At 40.3% G+C, this 23,533-nt stretch overlaps 1 protein-coding gene across 3 annotated transcripts in view; it reads left to right on the forward strand.

Moving 5' to 3' along the window:
* Positions 1-23,533, forward strand: part of LOC137632263 (ATP-citrate synthase-like) — a 369,682-nt gene that overhangs the window by 325,313 nt on the left and 20,836 nt on the right. For all 3 annotated transcript variants that reach the window (XM_068364154.1, XM_068364155.1, XM_068364156.1), the window contains 8 exons: positions 1,363-1,494; positions 9,978-10,101; positions 10,460-10,575; positions 10,798-10,994; positions 11,544-11,703; positions 18,804-18,924; positions 19,380-19,516; positions 21,925-22,026. In XM_068364154.1, the coding sequence (XP_068220255.1) occupies positions 1,363-1,494; positions 9,978-10,101; positions 10,460-10,575; positions 10,798-10,994; positions 11,544-11,703; positions 18,804-18,924; positions 19,380-19,516; positions 21,925-22,026 (1,089 nt within the window). The remainder of the gene's footprint in view (positions 1-1,362; positions 1,495-9,977; positions 10,102-10,459; positions 10,576-10,797; positions 10,995-11,543; positions 11,704-18,803; positions 18,925-19,379; positions 19,517-21,924; positions 22,027-23,533) is intronic.

Consider the following 23,533-nt stretch of genomic DNA (forward strand, 5'->3'; position numbering starts at 1 on the left):
TTGAATATACTTACCCGATAATCATGATTTAATTGACCCACCCTTCCTCCCCATAGAGAACCAGTGGACCGAGGGAAAAATTGAGGTGGTGTTGACAAGAAGTACTGGAGTACCTGACCACAGATGGCGCTGGTGAGTACACCCCCCTCTTGTATAGCGATCGCTGGCGTATCCCGTCCGTAGATTTCTGTCGGGCAACGGAGTTGACAGCTACATGATTATCGGGTAAGTATATTCAAAAATTTATTTTACTAATGAAAATAACATTTTTATAAATTCATTTAAAAAAATAATACACAAATAGCTTTACAAAATTTAAATGACTGTATTTCTGATTACCTTGAATGAAACAGTTTTGTCACTAATCAAGAATTGTTGTTGTTTATTTGTGGTTTACTCATTTAACTCTTCCTTGACAGGTCTGCAATAACTTTTAACAACTTATGATGTCTGTTCAGTTCACTGATATTTTTAGTGATTTATAGCCTTCATTATGAATAGTTGTATAAATTTAAGGCATATTTGATAGGTTTTAAAGTATGGACTACTGACGATGACCCAATGACAATGAAGAGATTGTGCATCATTTCATTTTTAGATTGCTTTGTGATCTACTGTATATCTTCCACAAATTATACTTTTGATTTCACAATCTCTGGCTAATCATCCAGTTAGATCTTTCCATTCCCTAAATTTGTTAGCACTTTCTATTCTCATTCACCTCCTCACCCATGCCCTGTAACCATTACCTTCCCACTCCTTAGCCCTCTATCACTTCTGTATCTCCCACTCCCTATCTATTGATTGTTACTCTTACTACTCATCATGTGCCCAAGAAAAATCAGGCTGGGAAGTTTCTCAATTTTTCAGTCTAAATGTCATAATATTCCCATTAATGGATCCAAATATTTTGAAGTCACCCTTTTGACTATTCTTTCCTTTTCCTATGTGAGTCCCCATGTCTACACTGTATAGTGAAGCATGGGTATCATGCTTGAGTAATGAATTTTGTATTTGTACACAAATGGTTTACTGTACTGTACAGTACTAGAATTGAAACAGTAGTCCAGCAGTCTTTTCTATTTTTTTCCATTTGTTGCGATATTTTCTTACTGCTCTCTGTTCAAAAGTATATTTATCTTTAAAAATGAGAATTTAATATGAATTTTTCATTGCCATTGCTTGTTACTTTACTGTTGGCCTTAAAAAGAGAAATTGTTTGATTAATATTGTAGATAAAAATTTTCTGTATCTTTCTCGCAAAAGTTATTTTGTTTTTATTATTTGATCCCTCAAAATACGTGGATTTTCTATGCAAGTTCAATTACAACAAGATGATTTACCAAAGTATCTTTTCTTTAGCAATCACCACGTCCAGAGCGCAAGACAATCACAAAGGAGCACTCATCAAGCGAGGAAAAGGATGGCAGTAAGCAACTTTTCAATAAGAATTCAAAGGCCATCATCTGGGGCATGCAGACCAGAGCTGTACAGGTATGGAATACTAAGTAATAACTTTATCTGGAAGCTTTTATTACAGTTTGATAAAGATAAAATGAATATGTGAAGGTTTTTTATTTTCTTTGTAAGTGACCAATTTTTTAAATAGATCCTTTTTATTATTATTATTATTATTATTATTATTATTATTATTATTACTATTACTATTACTATTACTATTACTATTACTATTATTATTATACAATACCTTCATTGAATCCACACATTTGTGGTTTTAATGAATCCTGGTCACTTCATTCCCAATTATAAGGTCATATGCTGGGGGATAACCTCGTGGATCCTGAATTTCATGCAGATACAAACCTCATTCGGCTGTTGGGCAGATACCATTTGTGTGTGTGTGTGTGTGGGGGGGGGAATGTTATCAAACTTATCCGGAACAAGGAAATCAAGTACTGTACAGTATTTTTCTACAAGTGGCCATTGCTTCTATACATTGGGAGCTCAAAGTGTAGTTCTTGGTCTTTATTTTTTCCTGAATTTGTAATTTTTTTTAAAAGATTTTTCTTTGCATATATATATACAGTTTTTAAATATTTAACTTAGCCAATGAATATGTAATAGCTGCAACTCTGCGATCGCTATGAAGGTTGCGGGTGTGCCCACCAGCGCCAACTGTCGGCCAGATACCACTCTTGCATGTAAACAAACCCTTCAATTCTTCTCTGTCGACGTTGACGACAAGACGTATTCATACTCGCTGTAGAACCTGGAGTTTTCTCAACATATTTGGTGAAGTACTTCATTTTGGTTTGAGCTTTCGCAGTGCAGGTGTTTTTTCCTCAACATAAACTCTTGAACTCTTTATTGAATCAGATTATTTGTTGATGACTTGGATTGTTTTTGGAATTTTCTTTGACTAATTCAAAATGGCTGACCCTTCTCAAGTACCTAGATTTCGAAAGTGTAATGCTAGGGACTGTAATAGGCGTCTTCCAAAGGCTTCTCTCGACCCACATACTGTTTTTCCAATTGTCGGGGTAAAACCTGTCAATTGGGAGATCGGTGTGAGGAATGCGTGGGCCTTTCGGAATTCGATTGGCTCGAATACGATAAATATGCACGTAGGCTAGAGAGAGATAGGTTAAGGAGGAGTTCATCTAGGTCTGTAGATTTTTCCTCTCCACATGCCCCTGAACCTAATCCTTCCCCTGTAGTGGTTGTTCCTAACCCCCCTTCTAGCACTCAGGAACCATCTATGCAAGACATGTTACGTGCTATTCATGCCTTGGGGGAAAGAGTTGAAGCGTTAGCAACTGATCGTAATCAACTCATGGCTGACGTGAAGGAACTTAAGTGTCATAGTGCCACGGCGGAATGTGGGAAAGTGATTAGTGCGCAAAGTGTTGTGAACAGTGTTGCGACCGAGGGTTCGTCTATTCGTGCCTGTCGTTCACCTAGTCCGGGACCTCTTGCAAGCTCCCAAGCCCAGGGGAGAAGTAATGTCGTACGACTTATGGGTTCGAGAGGCCTTGATCAGCGAACAGACGTTCCCTCTATGGTATCAGGCGTATCTCACCAAGATCGCCCCTACCATAAGACGAGAGAGCCTATTTTCTCCTCGTCTTCCGAAGGCTTTTCACGCAAGAAACCGTGGAGCAAGGTTTCTAGGCCTCTTAAACGGAAGTCGGTCCCTTCAGGACAGGTCCAACGTCCTGGATGTAGTCATTGGGACAGTTCGGACCCGTTGCAGTCATCGGATGACTGCTCGCCGCCTAAGCAAGGCAAAGTTGTGCCGTCTCAGACGCTAACCCCGTCGGTTACCGCACCCATTCCCGTGGACCCAAAATGGGTTATACTGCAGGACATGCAGTCTAAGCTTGCCTCCCTTATGGAAGACTACAATGCCGACAAGGTTTCCGTTGAGCCTAGCCGTTTATCTCATCGAGATCCTGGCCTTCAGCCACCCAAACGTTCATTTGTGCGTCCTGTTGACGCTGGTGTAGCCAAGTCACGTCAAGCAGTTGGTTTAGAACCACACTCGATGCGGTCTCGTGTGGATTTTCAGCCGCATTTGGACGTTAGGCAACTTACTGATGCGCCTGTTGACGTTCAGGACGTTCGCCAACCATCGGAGTTGACTTGTTTTGACGCTGAGCGTCAACCTCCGCAGTCTAGAGTTGTTTTGACTGCTCAAACTAGGCGGTCTAAGCAGTCTCGGGTGGACGCTGTGCGTCCTCACGCACCTGTTGTTGTTGACAGTTCACAGACTGTCAAGCAGTTACAGGACGCTGCGTCCTGGTCCGCCACTTATGCACCAGTGCAGGTGGACGCTGCGTGTCAAGCATTGCCAACCCCTTTGCTTGTTTCTCATCAGTTGTCAGATGAGGAACTTTCGGATGAGGACGTTGCTGACCCTCAGCCTGAGGATCATCCTTCAGATATTGATGAACCAAGAACAGTTCCGCCATCTATGGACTTTAAGAAAGTCATGTTAATTTTTAAAGAGTTGTTTCCCGAACACTTCGTCTCTGTTGCTCCTCGTTCGCCGCCGTTTGAGTTTGTTTTAGGCGTACCTGCTGACATGCCAGCCTTTACAAAACTTGTACTCTCTCGCTCGTCCAAGAGAGCTTTACGGCTTTTAGGCGATTGGTTGGAAACCAAGAGGAGTTTGGGGAAGACGGCCTTTGCCTTCCCCCCATCTAAACTCTCGTCTAGATCGAGCGTCTGGTATGCCACGGGAGAAGTTCTCGTCTTGGGAGTCCCTGCCTCTGCCCAGGGCGACTTCTCAAGCCTTGTAGACTCTCCCCGCCGCCTAGCCATGAGACGCTCGAAGATTGGTTGGTCATCCTCGGACCTTGACCATCTGCTGAAAGGCATTTTTAGAGCTTTTGAAGTTTTCAACTTCCTTGACTGGTGTTTGGGAGCCTTAAGTAGGAAAATCTCATCGGCTGATAGAGATGTCTCCTTACTCATTATGTCCTGCATGGATAAAGCCATCCGCGATGGATCCAATGAGCTCTCCTCCTCTTTTACTTCAGGAGTCCTTAGGAAGCGAGAGTCTCTTTGCTCTTTTCTGTCGGCAGGAGTTACTCCCTGTCAAAGATCTGAGCTACTCTTTGCTCCCTTATCGAAGTTTTTGTTCCCTGAACTTTTGGTTAAGGACATAGCTTTGTCGCTCGTGCAGAAGGACACCATGACTTGGTAGCGTCCTCTGCTCGCAAAGGGACTCCTTCGACTTCCTTTTCTGCAAGACCAAGGATAGACACTCCGGCGTCCAGGTTTATTCCGCCCTTTCGTGGCAGAGCTCCCAGCAGGGGAAGTACTCGTGCCGAGGGAAAGAGAGGAAAGAGGAAAGGAGCCAAGTCCTCACGTGGCAGAGTCTGACTGCCCGCAGCTTCAGACAGCAGTAGGTGCCAGACTCAAGAACTTCTGGCGAGCCTGGGAGAAGAGAGGCGCAGACCAACAGTCTGTGAGGTTGCTCAGAGAGGGGTACAAAATTCCATTTGTACACAAACCTCCTCTAGCGACTTCCCCCATCGATCTCTCTCCCAATTACCGAGAGGAAGCAAAGAGACAAGCCCTGAAACTAGAAGTGTGTCTTTTGCTAGAGAAGGGAGCGGTGGTGAAAGTCTCGGACCTTCAATCACCGGGGTTTTACAACCGCCTCTTCCTAGTACCGAAGAAGACAGGAGGTTGGAGACCGGTGCTAGACGTCAGTGCTCTGAATGTCTTTGTCACGAAGACAAAGTTTACCATGGAGACCACGAAATCAGTCTTAGCAGCGGTCAGAAAGGAAGACTGGATGGTCTCTCTCGACCTAAGAGACGCATACTTCCACATCCCCATTCACTCAGATTCCCAACCTTTTCTGAGGTTTGTTTTCGACAATATGGTGTACCAGTTTCGGGCCCTGTGCTTTGACCTAAGTCCTGCTCCTCTCGTGTTTACGAGGCTTATGAGGAATGTGGCAAAATTCCTCCATTTATCGGGAATCCGAGCCTCCCTTTACTTGGACGACTGGCTTCTCAAAGCCTCGTCCAGTCATCGCTGTCTGAAGGATCTGCATTGGACATTGGATCTGACCAAGGAATTGGGACTTTTGGTCAACATGGAAAAGTCCCAGCTGATTCCATCCCAAACTATACTGTATTTAGGGATGGAGATTCGCAGTCCAGTTTTTCGGGCTTTTCCGTCTGCCCCCCGAATAGATCAAGCCCTGCTCGTAATCCAACGGATGTTGAAGAGAGAACGTTGCTCAGTCAGGAATTGGATGAGTCTAGTAGGAACTCTATCATCCCTGGAGCAGTTTGTCTCGCTAGGAAGGTTACACCTTCGACCTCTCCAGTTCCATCTAGCTTTTCACTGGAAAAAGGACAAGACGCTAGAGGCGGTCTCAATCCCGATTTCCGAATCAGTAAAGGCATGCCTACTTTGGTGGAAAGACAATATCAGTCTAAGAGAGGGACTTCCCCTAGCAGTTCAGAAACCAAACCACGTTCTATTCTCAGACGCATCGGATTTGGGTTGGGGTGCGACCCTGGACGGTCGGGAATGCTCAGGTCTGTGGACCTCAAGTCAGAGGAGCATGCACATCAACGGCAAGGAGCTTTTGGCAGTCCACCTGGCTTTGATGAACTTCAAGAGTCTCCTTCGAAACAAAGTGGTGGAGATCAACTCGGACAATACCACAGCCTTGGCATACATTTCCAAGCAAGGAGGCACCCACTCCCTGACACTGTACGAGATCGCAAGGGACCTGCTCATTTGGTCAAGAGATCGAGGCATCTCCCTGGTAACGAGGTTTATCCAGGGCGACTTGAACGTCTTAGCAGATTGCCTCAGTCGGAAGGGTCAGGTAATTCCTACAGAATGGACCCTCCACAAGGACGTGTGCAAGAGGCTTTGGGCGACTTGGGGTCAACCCACCATAGACCTCTTTGCAACCTCGATGACCAAGAGGCTTCCAATCTATTGCTCTCCAGTCCCAGACCCAGCAGCAATACATATAGACGCTTTTCTTCTAGATTGGTCTCATCTAGACCTATATGCATTCCCACCATTCAAGATTGTCAACAAGGTACTGCAGAAGTTCGCCTCTCACGAAGGGACAAGGTTGACGTTAGTTGCTCCCCTCTGGCCCGCGAGAGAATGGTTCACCGAGGTACTTCGATGGCTGGTAGACTTTCCAAGAAGTCTTCCTCTAAGAGTAGACCTGTTACGTCAGCCCCACGTAAAGAAGGTGCACCAAGGCCTCCACGCTCTTCGTCTGACTGCCTTCAGACTATCGAAAGACTCTCTAGAGCTAGAGGCTTTTCGAAGGAGGCAGCCAGTGCGATTGCAAGAGCGAGGAGAGCTTCTACCCTTAGAGTATACCAATCGAAGTGGGAAATCTTCCGAGACTGGTGCAAGTCAGTATCTGTATCCTCGTCCAGTACCTCTGTAGCCCAAATCGCTGATTTTCTCTTATACCTGAGAAGGGTTCGCTCCCTTTCAGCTTCCACGATCAAGGGCTACAGGAGCATGTTGGCTTCGGTCTTCCGGCATAGAGGCTTAGATCTTTCCAACAATAAAGATCTACAAGATCTCCTTAAGTCTTTTGAGACTTCTGAGGAACGTCGTTTGGCTACTCCTGGATGGGACTTAGACGTGGTCCTAAGGTTCCTCATGTCAGACAGGTTTGAGCCTTTACATTCAGCCTCCCTGAAGGATCTCACTCTTAAGACTCTTTTCCTGGTGTGCTTGGCCTCGGCTAAAAGAGTCAGTGAGCTTCATGCCTTCAGCAAGAACATCGGTTTTTCGACAGAAAAAGCCACTTGTTCTCTTCAACTTGGTTTCCTGGCCAAGAATGAACTGCCTTCTCGTCCTTGGCCTAAATCTTTTGATATTCCTAGCTTATCAGAGATCGTAGGCAACGAACTAGAGAGAGTATTATGTCCCGTTAGAGCTCTTAAGTTCTATTTAGCTCGTACTAAGCCTTTACGAGGTAAATCTGAAGCGTTATGGTGTTCGGTTAAGAAACCATCCTTACCTATGTCAAAGAATGCTTTGTCATATTTTATCAGATTTTTAATACGAGAAGCCCATTCCCACTTGAGTGAGGAAGACCGATCTTTGCTTAAGGTTAAGACGCACGAGATTAGAGCTATAGCAACCTCCGTGGCCTTCAAGCAAAATAGATCTCTGCAAAGTATCATGGACGCGACCTTTTGGAGAAGCAAGTCAGTGTTCGCGTCATTTTACTTAAAAGATGTCCAGACTCTTTACGAGGACTGCTACACACTGGGTCCATTCGTAGCAGCGAGTGCAGTAGTGGGTGAGGGTTCTACCACTACACTTCCCTAATTCCAATATCCTTTTAATCTGTCTCTTGAAATGTTTTTAATATTGTTTTATGGGTTGTTCGGAAGGCTAAGAAGCCTTTCGCATCCTGGTTGATTTGGCGGGTGGTCAAAGTAATTTCTTGAGAGCGCCCAGATTAGGGGTTTGATGAGGTCCTGTTGTATGGGTTGCAGCCCTTGATACTTCAGCTCCTGGGAGTCTTTCAGCATCCTAAGAGGATCGCTGGGCTCCGTGAGGAAGACAGACTTACAAGGCAGAGTAATCGTCTAAGTCAACTTCCTTACCAGGTACCTATATATTTTGGTTTTGTTATATTGATAACTGTCAAAAAAACTCTTAGCTTATACGCTGTAAACTTAATTAACTCTGGTCTCTACCCACCGCCTTGGGTGTGAATCAGCTATAATATATTCACCGGCTAAGTTAAATATTTAAAAATGATATTTTAATTATAAAATAAATTTTTGAATATACTTACCCGGTGAATATATAAATTAAAGACCCTCCCTTCCTCCCCAATAGAGACGCAGCGGGACGAGAAGAATTGAAGGGTTTGTTTACATGCAAGAGTGGTATCTGGCCGACAGTTGGCGCTGGTGGGCACACCCGCAACCTTCATAGCGATCGCTCGCGAGTTTTTTGAGTGTGTTTTCTGTCGAGCTGCAGAGTTGCAGCTATTATATATTCACCGGGTAAGTATATTCAAAAATTTATTTTATAATTAAAATATCATTTTACAAGGTAGGTACAACAAAGTACAGTACAGAAGATTTACGGTATATTATTTACAAGGTACTTTCAGCATGGAAGAATAAAGTGGGTGTTATTGTTTAACATAGGAAGAATTTCCCCTTATCAACTTTCTCCACAACAGACCCACAAAACAGTCAGTTGAACTTGGTACTATTAAAATTATGCAGTTATTTAGCCATTGTACAATAAGCTCAATAATGGTGTAATACATATACTGTGCTATATATAAAGTGACAGATGCCAAAATGAGAGTAAGAAAAGTACTAATCTCTCTCTCTCTCTCTCTCTCTCTCTCTCTCTCTCTCTCTCTCTCTCTCTAAAATAATGCAAATGTATGATCAATTCTTAAAGCATATATACCAAAGTAATGTTATCCAAATGCCTATCTGAAACATTATCTGGTGCATTTGGCCATTACCAATCAATCATAAATTATGCAAATTTGCAAGGGCAAGAAGTGAATAAAGTACTGTACTCTACTTATTCGTTTAAACATTGAATGGAGAAAAAGCTTTTTATATTCATAGGAATATAACTGTAGATTAAAGTTATTGTGGATTAGAATGCAGTAGTACAAAATCGAATAGTACTAATGACATTAACATTTGGTAATCAATATCAGATGACATTTAGAACTGGAAAAAAACTGTAGACTGTATTTATAAAACATCTTTAGTGAAGTTTTATCCAAAATAGAGAAGCAAATCAGAAAAATCTCATACCCATTGTAAACAGGGTATCGGTTTGGAAATATAATTGATCCTTTATGATTCATAACTTATTTAATACACAATATGGGAGGAAAATAATGATAAAATAGGAGTACAGTAATTAATTGAGGGATTAAAGAGATGTTTGAATAATTAGATACTATATCAAAATTACTTAAGCGAAAGGGTTTTAGAGATGTTTGTCAATAAGCTAAACAAGAATTTAGATTATTACTTGCCCGTAACCCAGGATTCATAACGAAGCATGTGTGGAAGTTATCAGGTTAAAAGTTAATCATTATCATTTAAATCGTGAGTGAAGTGTCTAGTATTTATGAAGACCAGAAATATATACAAGGTATTGTAATTGATTTCTATGCTGTAAAGCAATTAAATTATTTTTTGGCAATACTGTATATTGCACTGATTAGTTGTGAAATGAATTAAATAATGTACAGGATCTATACAGAAGACTTGGTATCCAAGAAGTATTTAAGAAATTGTTCAAATAAAGGGAAGAACCTTTTTATATACTTCTTTCCTTTAGTTCAGTATTTTTTATCTTTATATTTCTTGTTCTGCTCATTTGTATTTTTTATATGATCCATTAATCATTTCAAATTTACAAATATTTCTACATGGTTCATAAAATTATTCCATATTTTATAGTTTTGAAAGTATTTCTTTTTATTGTAAATGAAAATATTCTAGGGAATGCTGGACTTTGACTTTGTCTGCTCTCGACTTGAGCCATCAGTATCAGCCATGGTTTACCCATTTACGGGTGATCACAAGCAGAAGTTTTACTGGGGACACAAGGAGATTCTTATTCCAGGTAAGAAAGATATACTTATCCAAAGTTCCTTTCATAATAAAGTACAGTAATCAAGTTGAACCTAAGGAGTGACTGTAATGAGTGGAGAACAATGACAGACCAGTAAATTAGCAAAGTATAGGTGCTGGTTTATGTCATTCCTATTTCTTGTTTCACTTTTAAAAATGTTCAACTTCAAAGTACAACACATCATAGTACAGTGTAGCTATTGTAAGGTGAATTGTTTCAAGTTACTTGACATTATTTTTCCTTCCCATTTATAATTTCTCTACTTTAAAGTCTATTTACTCCTTTACAGTACTTGGTATGTAAAGCCGAGTTATTTCCAGCTACAGCCATGAATTTTTTATTTTTCCAGTCTACAAGAATATGGCAGATGCTACTAAAAAACATCCTGATGCTGATGTTTTAATCAACTTTGCATCTTTACGATCAGCATACGATTCAACCATTGAGACACTTGCATATCCACAGGTGTGTATTTTTATCCGTTTGAAACATCCACCAGATTAATAAAAACTAGAAAAAAAATTGTTGTAACTATGCATGAATGGAAATTCATTACTATTGTTTAATCTTCCAATTGAATACTAATTAACGTTATTTATTGTAGTGATTTTTTTTTTTTTTACTAATTAAATTTAGAACTGACTGGTTGCCTTAATGCATAAAGTATCATGGAATTCTATATTCCAGATTCGCACTATTGCCATCATTGCCGAGGGTATTCCAGAGAACTTGACAAGGATATTAATTAAACGGGCCAATGAAAAAGGAGTATCAATCATTGGGCCTGCTACCGTTGGTGGCATAAAACCAGGCTGTTTCAAGATTGGCAATACTGGTGGAATGATGGACAACATATTGCATTCTAAACTGTACAGACCAGGAAGGTAATGTAGTGGCTCTAACACTTTTTTGAGGCTGAGTAATATTTGTTTGAGGTTGAGGATCTTGCATTCCTAATTTATATCCATAGAGTCTGTCATCATGGAGTGATACTTGGCCCCATTTAAACATTACCATATTTTGGGGTTACTTGAAACTAGATTTTTGTTTTCTGGTCAATTTTTTTCATTTAATAAGCACTTAAAAGCTCATTTTAATTACCAGGTATTTGAAAGAAAAAATCATAGAAAATAAATAGATGTAGACCTATATTTGATTGGAGTTTAGGCAGACAAAATATAGGACAGAAGAGAGTATAGAGGATTCATATCACATCTAAATTTTATTATAAAGGGAAAAAAATGAGGATTTATATGTTTTATATACAATTGAGGGAACTAATGATAAATCTAAACTTACATGGATTTCTATTAAATTCAGATATGGTATACTGTATTGTACTGTATTTTATTATGATTTGATGGCATGACCTTATGTGATTCAAGTTCATTCACATATTTTGTAGCTATTTTTAATGTGCTTTATCTTTTCAGTGTTGCATATGTATCACGATCTGGTGGCATGTCAAATGAACTCAACAACATCATTTCACACAATACGGATGGAGTGTACGAGGGCGTCGCTATTGGTGGAGATCGCTATCCTGGTACAACATTCATGGATCATCTCATGCGCTACCATGATAACCCTGAGGTAAAATACATTCTAGTAATTAATACAGAACAGTATTATTCATATCACCTTCAGTCTATCTCATAAATTTAATATAACTTATCTCTTGAATATTCTTTGAAGCATCTGTTAAGACATTTACATATTTATACCATACTAATTTTTGTCAATTTTAATTTTTAAATATTTAACTTAGCCGGTGAATATATAATAGCTGCAACTCTGTTGCTCGACAGACACATACATAAAAAACTCGCGAGCGATCGCTATGCAGGTTGCGGGTGTGCCCACCAACGCCAACTGTCGGCCAGATACCACTCTCGGATGTAAACAAAACCTTCAATTTCTTCTCTGTCGACGTGTCGACAAGACGTACTTTTACTCGCTGTTGAACCTGGAGTTTTTCCCATCATATTTGGTGAAGTACTTTAATTTGGTTTGAGCTTTCGCAGTACAGGTGTTTTTCTTCAAATAAATCCTTGAACTCGTTTTTGGATAGATTTAATTTTTGATGACAAAGAGAGTATGGACTTTCTTTGACTTTTAAATGGCCGACCCTTCCCTTAGACGGAAGTGTGTTTAGGCTTTTAGCAATTATCTTATCACGTTATAAATTAATTATAGATTTTCCTCTATATATTATATCTCACCGCCTTTATTAGGCCTCTTCAATTAACTTTCCATTTATAATAAACATAAAAATAAATTTTAATGATTTGTTTATATGCGACCTTTCCTGAGAGTAGGCGGTCCTAACTTGGAAACCGAAGTTAAACAACGTTGAGCCCTTTCAATCGTAAATAGCTTTTAAAGAGCTAATGATTTAAAACTTTTTAAATGAATATTTTTTAATAGATATTTTATGAAAGATTTTCTTTGAATAGTCTTCGTACTGTTTCAAAGATGAACTAACGTTTAGTTTATTTATGCTACGCAGTTTGTGCTCTATCGTTACGATAGAGAGAGAGAGTATCACGGTTTCACTTTGCAGAAAGAGTAAATCGATTCTGACGTTTTGTTCATTCTTCTTTCAAAGCTTAAATGTTTTAAATTCTATTTTAAAGGAACTTTTTAATTGAAAAACCTTTCAGTTTTTTTCCTTTGGTCAAATAACATGTTTTTTTTGACGAAACGTAAGTGGGCTCTTCTCTTAGGTGCGAAATCAAGAGAGAGAGAGAGAGAAAGATAGAGACGGAAGGAGAGAGAGGAGAGAAAACGTTCCGTTCAAGCGGGTAACGTTGTTCTCGAGTTACTCTCGTCCCTAGTCTCTGTACGGGGAGAAAGGATAAAACGTTTTTAGTTTTTTATTCTCGTCCCCAGGCAATGTACGGTGCGAGATTGAAAACGTAGTTTTGAATGAACTAGTGTTTAGTCTCTTCCCCAGCCACTGAATTTTTTATCTTAAAATATGTTTACTGTTTTTTGCTGGTATTAATGTGCTTGCATTATACGACTGATTTCGCAATTACTACCTTTTGATGAGGGTAGAATTGTGTGCTTCAGGTAGAAATCAGTAAAAGTTTCGATTTCAGTGAAATAAGTGCAAAACAGAAAATCGTAGTGATAAAGTGATATTGCGCAAAGTGTTTTCAGTGTTGCGACCGAGGGTTCGTCTGTTCGTGCCTGTCGTTCGCCTAGTCCGGGACCTCTTGCAAGCTCCCAAGCCCAGGGGAGAAGTAATGTCGTACGACTTATGGGTTCAAGAGGCCTTGATCAGCGAACAGACGTTCCCTCTATGGTATCGGGTGTATCTTACCAAGATCACCCCTACCATAAGGCGAGAGAAACGATTTTCTCCTCGTCATCCGAAGGCTTTTCGCATAAGAAACCTGAAACAAGGTTTCGAGGCCCTTAAGCGAAAGTCAGTCCTTTCAGGACAGGTCCAGCGTCCTGGTTGTAGCCATTAAGACAGCTCTGACCCTATGCAGTCATCGGAAGACTGCTCGCCGCCTAACAAAAGCGTAACACAGACTCCGAGAGTCTTTTTGTTGGCAAGGTTTTGCGGTCACAGACGTTACCCTCGTCTCTTACCGCAACCATTTCCGTTGATCCTAAATGGGTTGTACGGCAAGACATGCAGAATAAGCTTGCCTCCCTTATGGAAGACTATTCTGCCGATAAGTCCGTTGAGCCTAGCCGTTTATCTCATCGAGATCCTGGCTTTCAGCCACCCTAACGTTCCTTTGTGCGTCCTGTTGACGTTGGTGTAGCTAAGTCACGTCAGTCAGGTTGTTTAGAACCACACTCGATGCGGTCTCGTGTGGATTTTCAGCCACATTTGGACGTTAGGCCACTTGCTGATGCTCCTGTTGACGTTCAGGAGGTTCGCTAACAATCGGAGTTGACTTGTTTTGACGCTGAGCGTCAACCTCCGCATTCTAGAGTTGTTTTGACTGCTCAGTCTAGGCGGTCAAAGCAGTCTCGAGTGGACGCTGTGCGTCCTCACGCACCTGTTGTTGTTGACAGTTCACAGACTGTCAAGCAGTTACATGACGTTGCGTCCTGGTCTCTCGCACCTGTTGTTGTTGACAGTTCACAGACTGTCAAGCAGTTACATGACGTTGCGTCCTGGTCTCTCGCACCTGTTGTTGTTGACAGTTCACAGACTGTCAAGCAGTTACATGACGTTGCGTCCTGGTCCGCTACTAATGCACCAGTGCGTGTGGACTCTGCTGGTAAAGCATTGCCACCACGGTAGGTCTCTCCCTTGCTTGAGACTCAGCTATTATCGGACAAGGTTCCTTCAGATGAGGAAGTTGCTGTTCCCCCTCCTACTGATATTCCCTAGAGGACTCTGTCAGACGGAGAGGAGCCTAAAGCTGCTTAGCCCTCTGTGGACTTTAAATAAATCATGCTGATTTTTAAGGATCTTTGTCCGGATCTTTTTGTAACTGCTGCTCCTCGTTCGCCTAAACGTCAGAGCTTACACTAGGCCTAGCTACTTCGAAGCCGTTGTTTTATAAGCTAGTGCTCTCTCGCTCTCCTAGAGAGCTTTACGTTTGCTAGGCGACTGGTTTATCACCAGGAGGAGTTTGGGGGATACAGCCTTTGCTCTCCCTTCTTTTAAACTGGCTTATAGAGCGAGAGTCTGATATGACACGAGAGAAGTTCTCGGCTTGGGAGTTCCTGCCTCTGCCCAGATAGACTTCTCAAACCTCATAGACTCTCCCTGGCGCCTGGCCATGAAACACTCCAAGATTTTACAGGTCAACTTCACAGCTGTTTTCGAGCCTTTGAAGTTTTGCTGTACAATTATGTCATGCATAAACAAGGCTTTCAGGGATGGCTCCAATGATCTGACAGCCACGTTCTCTGCAGGAACAAGTCCCTCAGGGATGGCTCCATGATTTGGCAGCCATGTTCACTGCAGGAGTACGTAAGAGGCAAGTGCGCTCAATGTGTTCATTGTCAAGACAAACTTCACGATGAAGTCTTCCAGGCTGTCTTGACAGCATTTATGGAAGGCGACTGGATGGTCTCTCTTGACCTTCAGGAGGCATACTTCCACATTCCTATACACCCGGATTCCCATCCGTTTCTGAGGTTTGTTTACAGGAATGTGGGGTACCAGTTTCGAGCTATCGGGGATCCGAGCCTCCCTGTACTTGGACGACTGGCTTCTCAGAGCATCGTCCAGCCTTCACTGTCTGCAGGATCTACATTGGACGTTGAGTCTGGCCAGGGAGTTGGGACTTGTGGTCAACCTAAAAGTCCCAACTGATCCCATCCCAGATTATTCTATTTTTGGGGATGGAGATTCGCAGTCAAGCCCTGCTCAAAGTCCAACTAATGCTGAAAAGAAAACGTTTATTCAGTCAGGAGTTGGAACAGTCTCGTAGGGACTCTCTCATCCCTGGAGCAGTTTGTCTAACTAGGGAGACTACCCCTTCTGCCTCTCCGGTTCCATCTAGCCTCTCACTGGAACTAGGACAAGACATTAGAGACGGTATCATTCCCAGTCTCCGAACCAATAAAGGCATGCCTGAAATGGTGGGACAGCAATATCAGTCTGAGAGAGGGACTATCCCTAGCAGTCAAGAACCCAAACCACGTGTTGTCCTCAGACGCGTCGGGTTTGGGTTGGGTGCGACCCTGGACGGTCGGGAATGCTCGGGTCTGTGGACCTCAAGTCAGAAGAGCATGCACATCAACGGCAAGGAGCTATTAGCAGTCCACTTGGCCTTGATGATATTAGGAAGCGTCTTTGAAACTAAGTGGTAGAGGTCAACTCAGACAACACCACAACTTTGGCGTACATCTCCAAGCAAGGAGGCACACACTCCTTCACGCTGCTCGAGATCGCAAGGGACCTTCTCTTATGGTCTAGAATTCAAGGCATCTCCCTGTTGACGAGATTCATCCAGGGGGACTTGAACGTCTTGGCAGACTGTCTCAGTCGGAGGGGTCAGGTGATACCCACGGAATGGACCCTCCACAAGGACGTGGGCAAGAGTCTTTGGACTTCTTGGGGTCAACCAACCATAGACCTCTTTGCCTCCTCGTTGACCAAAAGGTTACCAATCTTTTGCTCTCCAGTCCTAGATACAGAAGCAATCTACATAGACGCGTTTCTACTGGATTGGTCTTTTATGGACTTATATGCATTCCCACCATTCAAGATAGTCAACAAGGTACTGCAGAAGTTCGCCTCTCACGGAGGGACAAGGTTGACGTTGGTTGCTACCCTCTGGCCCGCGAGAGAGTGGTTCACCGAGGTACTTCAATGGCTGGTAGACTTTCCAAGAAGTCTTCCTCTAAGGGTAGATCTGTTACGTCAGCCCCACGTAAAGAATGTCCATCAAAGCCTCCCCGCTCTTCGTCTGACTTCCTTCACACTATCGAAAGACTCTCAAGAGCTAGAGGTTTTTCGAAGGAGGCAGTCAGTGCGATTGCAAGAGCTAGGAGAGCTTCTACCATTAGAGTATACAGTCGAAGTGGGAAGTCTTTCGAGACTGGTGCAAGTCAGCATCTGTGTCCTCGTCCAGTACCTCTGTAGCCCAAATCGCAGATTTTCTTTTACATCTGAGAAAGGTTCGCTCCCTTTCAGCTCCCACGATTAATTGCTACAGGAGCATGTTGGCTTCGGTCTTTCGACATAGAGGCTTAGATCTTTCCAACAATAAAGATCTCCAAGATCTCCTTAAGTCTTTCGAGACCTCTAAGGAACGTGGTTGGGCAACTCCTGGATGGAACTTGGACGTGGTCCTAAGGTTCCTCATGTCAGACAGGTTTGAGCCATTACATTCAGCCTCCCTGAAGGATCTCACCCTCAAGACACTTTTCCTAGTGTGCTTGGCTTCGGCTAAAAGGGTCAGTGAACTTCATGCCTTCAGTAAGAACATCGGCTTTTCTACAGAAAAAAGCCACTTGTTCACTTCAACTTGGTTTCCTGGCCAAAAATGAACTGCCTTCTCGTCCTTGGCCTAAATCTTTTGATATTCCTTGCTTATCAGAGATCGTAGGCAACGAACTGGAAAGAGTATTATGTCCTGTTAGAGCTCTTAAGTTCGATTTAGCTCGTACTAAGTCATTACGAGGGAAATCTGAGGCATTATGGTGCTCAGTTAAGAAACCTTCATTGCCTATGTCAAAGAATTCTTTGTCATTTTTTATCAGATTTTTTTAATACGAGAAGCTCGTTCTCACTTGAATGAGAAAGACAGATGTTTGCTTAAGGTTAAGACGCACGAAATTAGAGATATAGCAACCTCCTTGGCCTTCAAGCAAAATAAATCTCTGCAAAGTATTATGGACGCGACTTCTTGGAGAAACAAGTCAGTGTTCGCGTCATTTTACTTAAAAGATGTCCAGACTCTTTACGAGGACTGCTACACACTGGGTCCATTCGTTGCAGCGAGTGCAGTAGTGGGTGAGGGTTCTACCACTACACTTCCCTAATTCCAATATCCTTTTAATCTGTCTCTTGAAATGTTTTTAATATTGTTTTATGGGTTGTTCGGAAGGCTAAGAAGCCTTTCGCATCCTGATTGATTTGGCGGGTGGTCAAAGTCATTTCTTGAGAGCGCCCAGATTAGGGGTTTTGATGAGGTCCTGTTGTATGGGTTGCAGCCCTTGATACTTCAGCTCCTGGGAGTCTGTCAGCATCCTAAGAGGATCGCTGGGCTCCGTGATGAAGACAGACTTACAAGGCAGAGTAATCGTCTAAGTCAACTTCCTCACCAGGTACCTATTTATTTTGGTTTTGTTATATTGATAACTGCCAAAATGAAAAAACTCTTAGCTTATACGCTGTAAACATAATTAACTCTGGTCTCTACCCACCTCCTTGGGTGTGAATCAGCTATTATATATTCACCGGCTAAGTTAAATATTTAAAAATGATATTTTAATAATAAAATAAATTTTTGAATATACTTACCCGGTGAATATATAAATTAAATGACCCTCCCTTCCTCCCCAATAGAGACGCAGTGGGATGAGAAGAAATTGAAGGTTTTGTTTACATCCGAGAGTGGTATCTGGCCGACAGTTGGCGCTGGTGGGCACACCCGCAACCTGCATAGCGATCGCTCGCGAGTTTTTTATGTATGTGTCTGTCGAGCAACAGAGTTGCAGCTATTATATATTCACCGGGTAAGTATATTCAAAAATTTATTTTATAATTAAAATATCATTTTGATATTCACTTACACTTATTTATACCAAAATTACAAGGGTGGATATTGATAAATAAGTGATAGTTTCAATAGATTAATTTTCATTATTGCTTTTATATATGCATCATTTTTAGTTCTCTATTGGATCCTAAATGAGTCCATTAACAATGTGGTATTGAGCATCTTGGCCTCTCTTCAGTCAAGTGATTAAAAGGTTGGGTTATTGGTTCAAATATATCTGAGGATTTAGTGGATGCTTGCACAGAGATCATACTAAAGACTAATGAACCTAGGAACAAGTGCAGGCCACAGATATAATCGCATGTTTATAGATAATTTGTTTAGAAAGTATAAGAAGATAACTCTCATAGAGTATATATTTCTTTGTTCTTAGTCAATAGAATCTTATTTTTTCAACACAACAATGACCTATCTGAAAGATATTCTTATTTTATTGAATATGATATGGGTGAATAATGTTTTTATTTATTTTACCCTATGCAGGTTAAGATGTTAGTTCTTCTTGGAGAAGTTGGAGGTGTTGAGGAGTATGAAGTAATTGAAGCACTCAATGACAAGCGTATTTCCAAGCCCATTGTTGCCTGGTGTATTGGAACTTGTGCTGGTAAGTTATTGTTTTCTGATCTTTTTATTTTGCTGTTGTTTAAATGTGGTTTTTATTCCTCTAATTTAAGGTCTGTAGAAATTAACAGAACAAATTTGGTACTTTGTACCATTCAGGTACTGTTTTTCATTTTGAGATATGTAACATTTTGGTAATGATAGTTAGCATTCAGGACTTTCATTTGTATCAAATAAATCCTTTTTATTATTCACTTTACAATAATCCCAATAAAATTTCACGCAGGTGCCTTGCTTTTTGCCCAAATTTTATACAGTAATCTATTCCAATATTGGACTCCAACCCCAACTATTACAAAATTCAGACTCTCATCACTAAACAGTAAATAGTGTACTCTAATACCATAAATGTTTTTAGACAATAAACCCTTGATTAGCATAATTGTTACATGTTGAAGGTATTTCAAACAATTCTAAGTTATTCATTAAATATTCCAGACATGTTTGCATCTGAGGTTCAGTTTGGTCATGCTGGAGCTTGTGCAAATGCTGAAAGAGAAACTGCTGTCTTCAAGAACAAGGCCTTGGCTGCAGCTGGTGCACATGTGCCTTCAAGCTTTGATGAATTGGGAATAGTAAGTAGAGCAGTAATTTTTTTCTTGATATTTTCTTTTGATGTCGGCATCTATGCTCTACGTAACACTCTCCTGTGATATAAGTGTTTGTACACGTTTTAGTTCCTGCCCCTTGTTTACCAGCTGTCATGTGTCCCTTAATTGCTAAGGATTTTTTATTTAGGTTTCAATAGTAAAGTTATTGATAATGCAAGTCCGTAGAATTAAAGTTTATTATGTCAGTGAAAGTCAAGAAATAATTAAGAGTAACTCACATTTTTAATTATAATATGGAAGACTGATTTTAGTTTTATCATATCATTTACTGTCAATTTGTGTCCAAAAACAGTGGCCAATGATTTATATGCACTGCATATCAGTACATGGTGTGACAAAAACTTTTTATCTCAAAATATTTTTCATTGTTTACATGGCATGGATTCAAAATTACAAATGAAATCTTAGATTAATCACTTAACTTTTATATATATTTATAAAGGAATATCAGTTACAGAAGTACAGTACCAAAAAATAAAATATTTTTGTGATGAATACAAGTTCTATAATCACTGTAATACTTGTCTTGTAAATTTCATTGATGTGGTTTGCATGAAAGGATTAAAAAATGACTCGCTAGTTACATGAGTCATGTCATGTGTACTCATAATAGATTTAGATTATTTTGCTACTAAATGGAAATTAACATACAACGATTCACTTACTGCAATGAAAAATAAGGAAATGTGTTGGTTTTAATTTCTTACCATTATGCTCTTATGGTATATCAAAATGGAATTTAACTTTCGCAGGAAATTAGAGCAGCAATTTTTATCTTCAGTGCATGATTCTCCATAATTGGGTAAGGTGCCAGTGCACCACATATGAATGTAGTTCCAAAGTGATTGTGGCCAATGCTTATAAATGTATAAAGTGATAAATTCCTTTCGTACAACTTATTAATCATAAATTGCCTTTATTCAACCGGTAATGGCATCTAGTCACATCATATAAGGTCCAAAGGAATGCCCCTGCTCACCTTCCCTATATTCTGGCCGCCAAGATGTTGGAGATGCTAGTAAACGTAATGAATTCCTATTCCTAGCCATCTGACATTGAAAGAGGAAAGAGGACTTTGGAAATTGATCCCCTCACAGCTCGTGAGAGTGCAATACTATCCTATTTTTGTAGGATGTGATGTATGGTTTTTATTATGTAAAAAAAATTCTAGGATCAGCATTTCAAGAACCAGAAAGCCTGCAATGACAGGAGTCAGGCCATGCACCCTAGACTTGACAGCATGACAGCCACAAGACTGTAACAAAACCCCAGCCCAGTACCCCTACAGGATAATAGCTCCGTGAGAGTGAAAAGACTTAGCCACAGTAGTAGGCTTACACAGAGTGATATAATATGGGATAGTAGCCATACCCTGGGACCATGCAGACAGATCTAAAGTTGATAGTAGGACACAATTATTATTATTACTAAGCTACAACCCTAGTGGGAAAAGCAGGATGGTATAAGCCCAAGGGTTCCAACTTACAAACAGCTTCTTGGAACCTATTAAGTTGAGGACCTTCTGTATGTAAAGATGATGCTATTACAAATGTTATTTTGCATACTGCATCCTTATAAATTCAAGTTAATTAAATAGATGCAATTTTAATACATGCCGCCCGAAATGGGAACCACTGTTTTGTTTGTATCATTGCCAATCACAAGTAACAAACGAACACATTTACACAACCAAGTGGTAACTAATGATGCTAATAGCTTTTTGTAAACTCTATGAATAAGTAATTTTTATATTTTGAATAAGTTTGAAAATTACATTGAGAATACTGTACTTTTTTTTTTATTTATGTGCACATATCATCGGTATCAGTAGCTTGAGATATCTGACAATGCTTACACATATTCAGCTGGGTTGACATAGAAAATACATTATTTGATTATTTTTATATTTAATTGAATAGACTATTTGTTATGAAGAAATATCATTGGTATACTGCATAAGATAAAAAGGGTTTTATCACTATTATCATTTTACTGTACAGTATTTCATAATGTAGATATTTTCATGTATATCAGTGATTACTGTAGTATACTGAGGCTGAGGATAGCCTACTATAAACATTTTAGACTTTCAGGTTTGATTTTTGTAATGGTAATTTAAGATGACCCCCAATTTTTATGGGTAAATTTTAGGATTTAAAGGTTGTCTTATATGTGGCAATATATGGTACTGTACTTTACCTTGCTTTTGGATAAGAAAAAAAATAGAATCACAGTATGAGTATCTTGTATTTACCATTAGATTTACATAGTACTGCTTTCAATTTGGAACTCAACCTCTTACACTATCAAGAGGTTCAGTATGGCCATACAGATATTGTAAGCAAAAACCACTAAACTCCTTTATTTTCCAGGAAATTAATAAAGTTTACCAAGACCTACTCCATGAGGGCATCATTGTACCCAAAGAAGAAGTTCCACCACCAACTGTCCCTATGGATTACAATTGGGCTAGGGTAAGTCATTTATGTATTGCCTGTAAAAGTGCTTATAAAAGTTAATATTGCTTTACAATGCTGCTCAGGTTTAGTCATTTACCTTGAATGTGGCTTTGGTGCTTTCTTTTCTGGCATTTTATTTTTGTAGTTTAGGAAGATTGTCACCTTGAGCTCATGCTGAGGCTTGGCCTCTTGCACTATCAAATATTAATTCCAGATAAGTTCCTTTGAATTAGGTTTAGGTTTTTATTGACCATAGAACAAAAGCTTCAAGTTCACATTGCAGCTACATTTTAATATTCTTTGGCAAGAATAAAAGTTATTGTGTAATAAACAGGGTTTCAAAACTGACTTTAGCTGTGTTAATTGTTGTCACTGACTCTAGTGTAAATTGTTGGTTTGCATACCGTACTGTACAACATGTTTAGGCAAACTGAAAGTAAAAGCTTTGCTGTAAACCTAACACATAACCACTGGATAAAGAATTGGTTGGTTATTAAGGTGATCAGTTGCTGCTATGTAAAATATTTTCCTGCAACATTTCTAAATTCCAAATGTTTAATAGATCATTGTTACAACCTACCAGGTTGTAATGCAGGTTCTTTTAAGATATTTACATTCTCATGGATTGCAGTCGGTAAAAGTACGTCAGTGATAAGGAAAGACGGAAACAGAGACCCAAGAAAACTTAACAATATTTATTATAAAGTAGAACAATAACTTAAATCAACCTTGTGAGATTAAATACACTTAATTATACACATATTCAAGAAAACAAATAATGGTTCTCGGGAACTCACAAGAAAATAACCTAAAGCTACTGCACTAAGCCCTAAACATGAGAAAATAACAAGAGAGAAAACACTTAAAAATAACAGGGTGGATCCAAATACGGCTAGCCAAAATAATCAATAACCTAATAATAATAAAGTAGAAGGAAGTAAGAGAGGAAAACAATGAAAACCTTAATACTCCTACCTACAATACAAATCTAAATGTGGAACTCTGATTACTAAACATTAACACGCAACATATACCCATGAAACTCCAATATACATATCTATAAATAAACAAAATTTGGCAAAATAAACAACTTCACCTCAAGTGAAGTACCAGAAGATAAGTTGAACTCAGGGCCGTGCTTAATCCATTAAACTGCTAACGGAAGGGTAAAGCTGCACGCCAGGCATTGAAGGGCAATCCACTTCCCTATACAAGAGGAATGATAATTTGTCTTACCTGGCGTCAGCCGCCCTACGTATCTCCTCACGAGCCAGTTTGCTCTCACTTCCGTATGTAACAGCTGGACTAGAAGGACACGGCAAGCAACTGCAAAACTCCAGTGTCGGGAAGCAGCGACGACACAACTCCCGTGCAAATCCTCCGACGGGAACAAGTAGCAGAAAACTACCGTCGCAGATGACAGAGCACCTGCTAAACACTTCAACGGAGGTGCGAAGGTAATAGCCAAAGTCGTCCTCCAAGACACAACAAATGCTGAGACGGGAAATAGTGTCGGTGAGAG

The sequence above is a fragment of the Palaemon carinicauda genome, chromosome 41, assembly GCF_036898095.1.
Source record: "Palaemon carinicauda isolate YSFRI2023 chromosome 41, ASM3689809v2, whole genome shotgun sequence".
Taxonomy (NCBI): domain Eukaryota; kingdom Metazoa; phylum Arthropoda; class Malacostraca; order Decapoda; family Palaemonidae; genus Palaemon; species Palaemon carinicauda.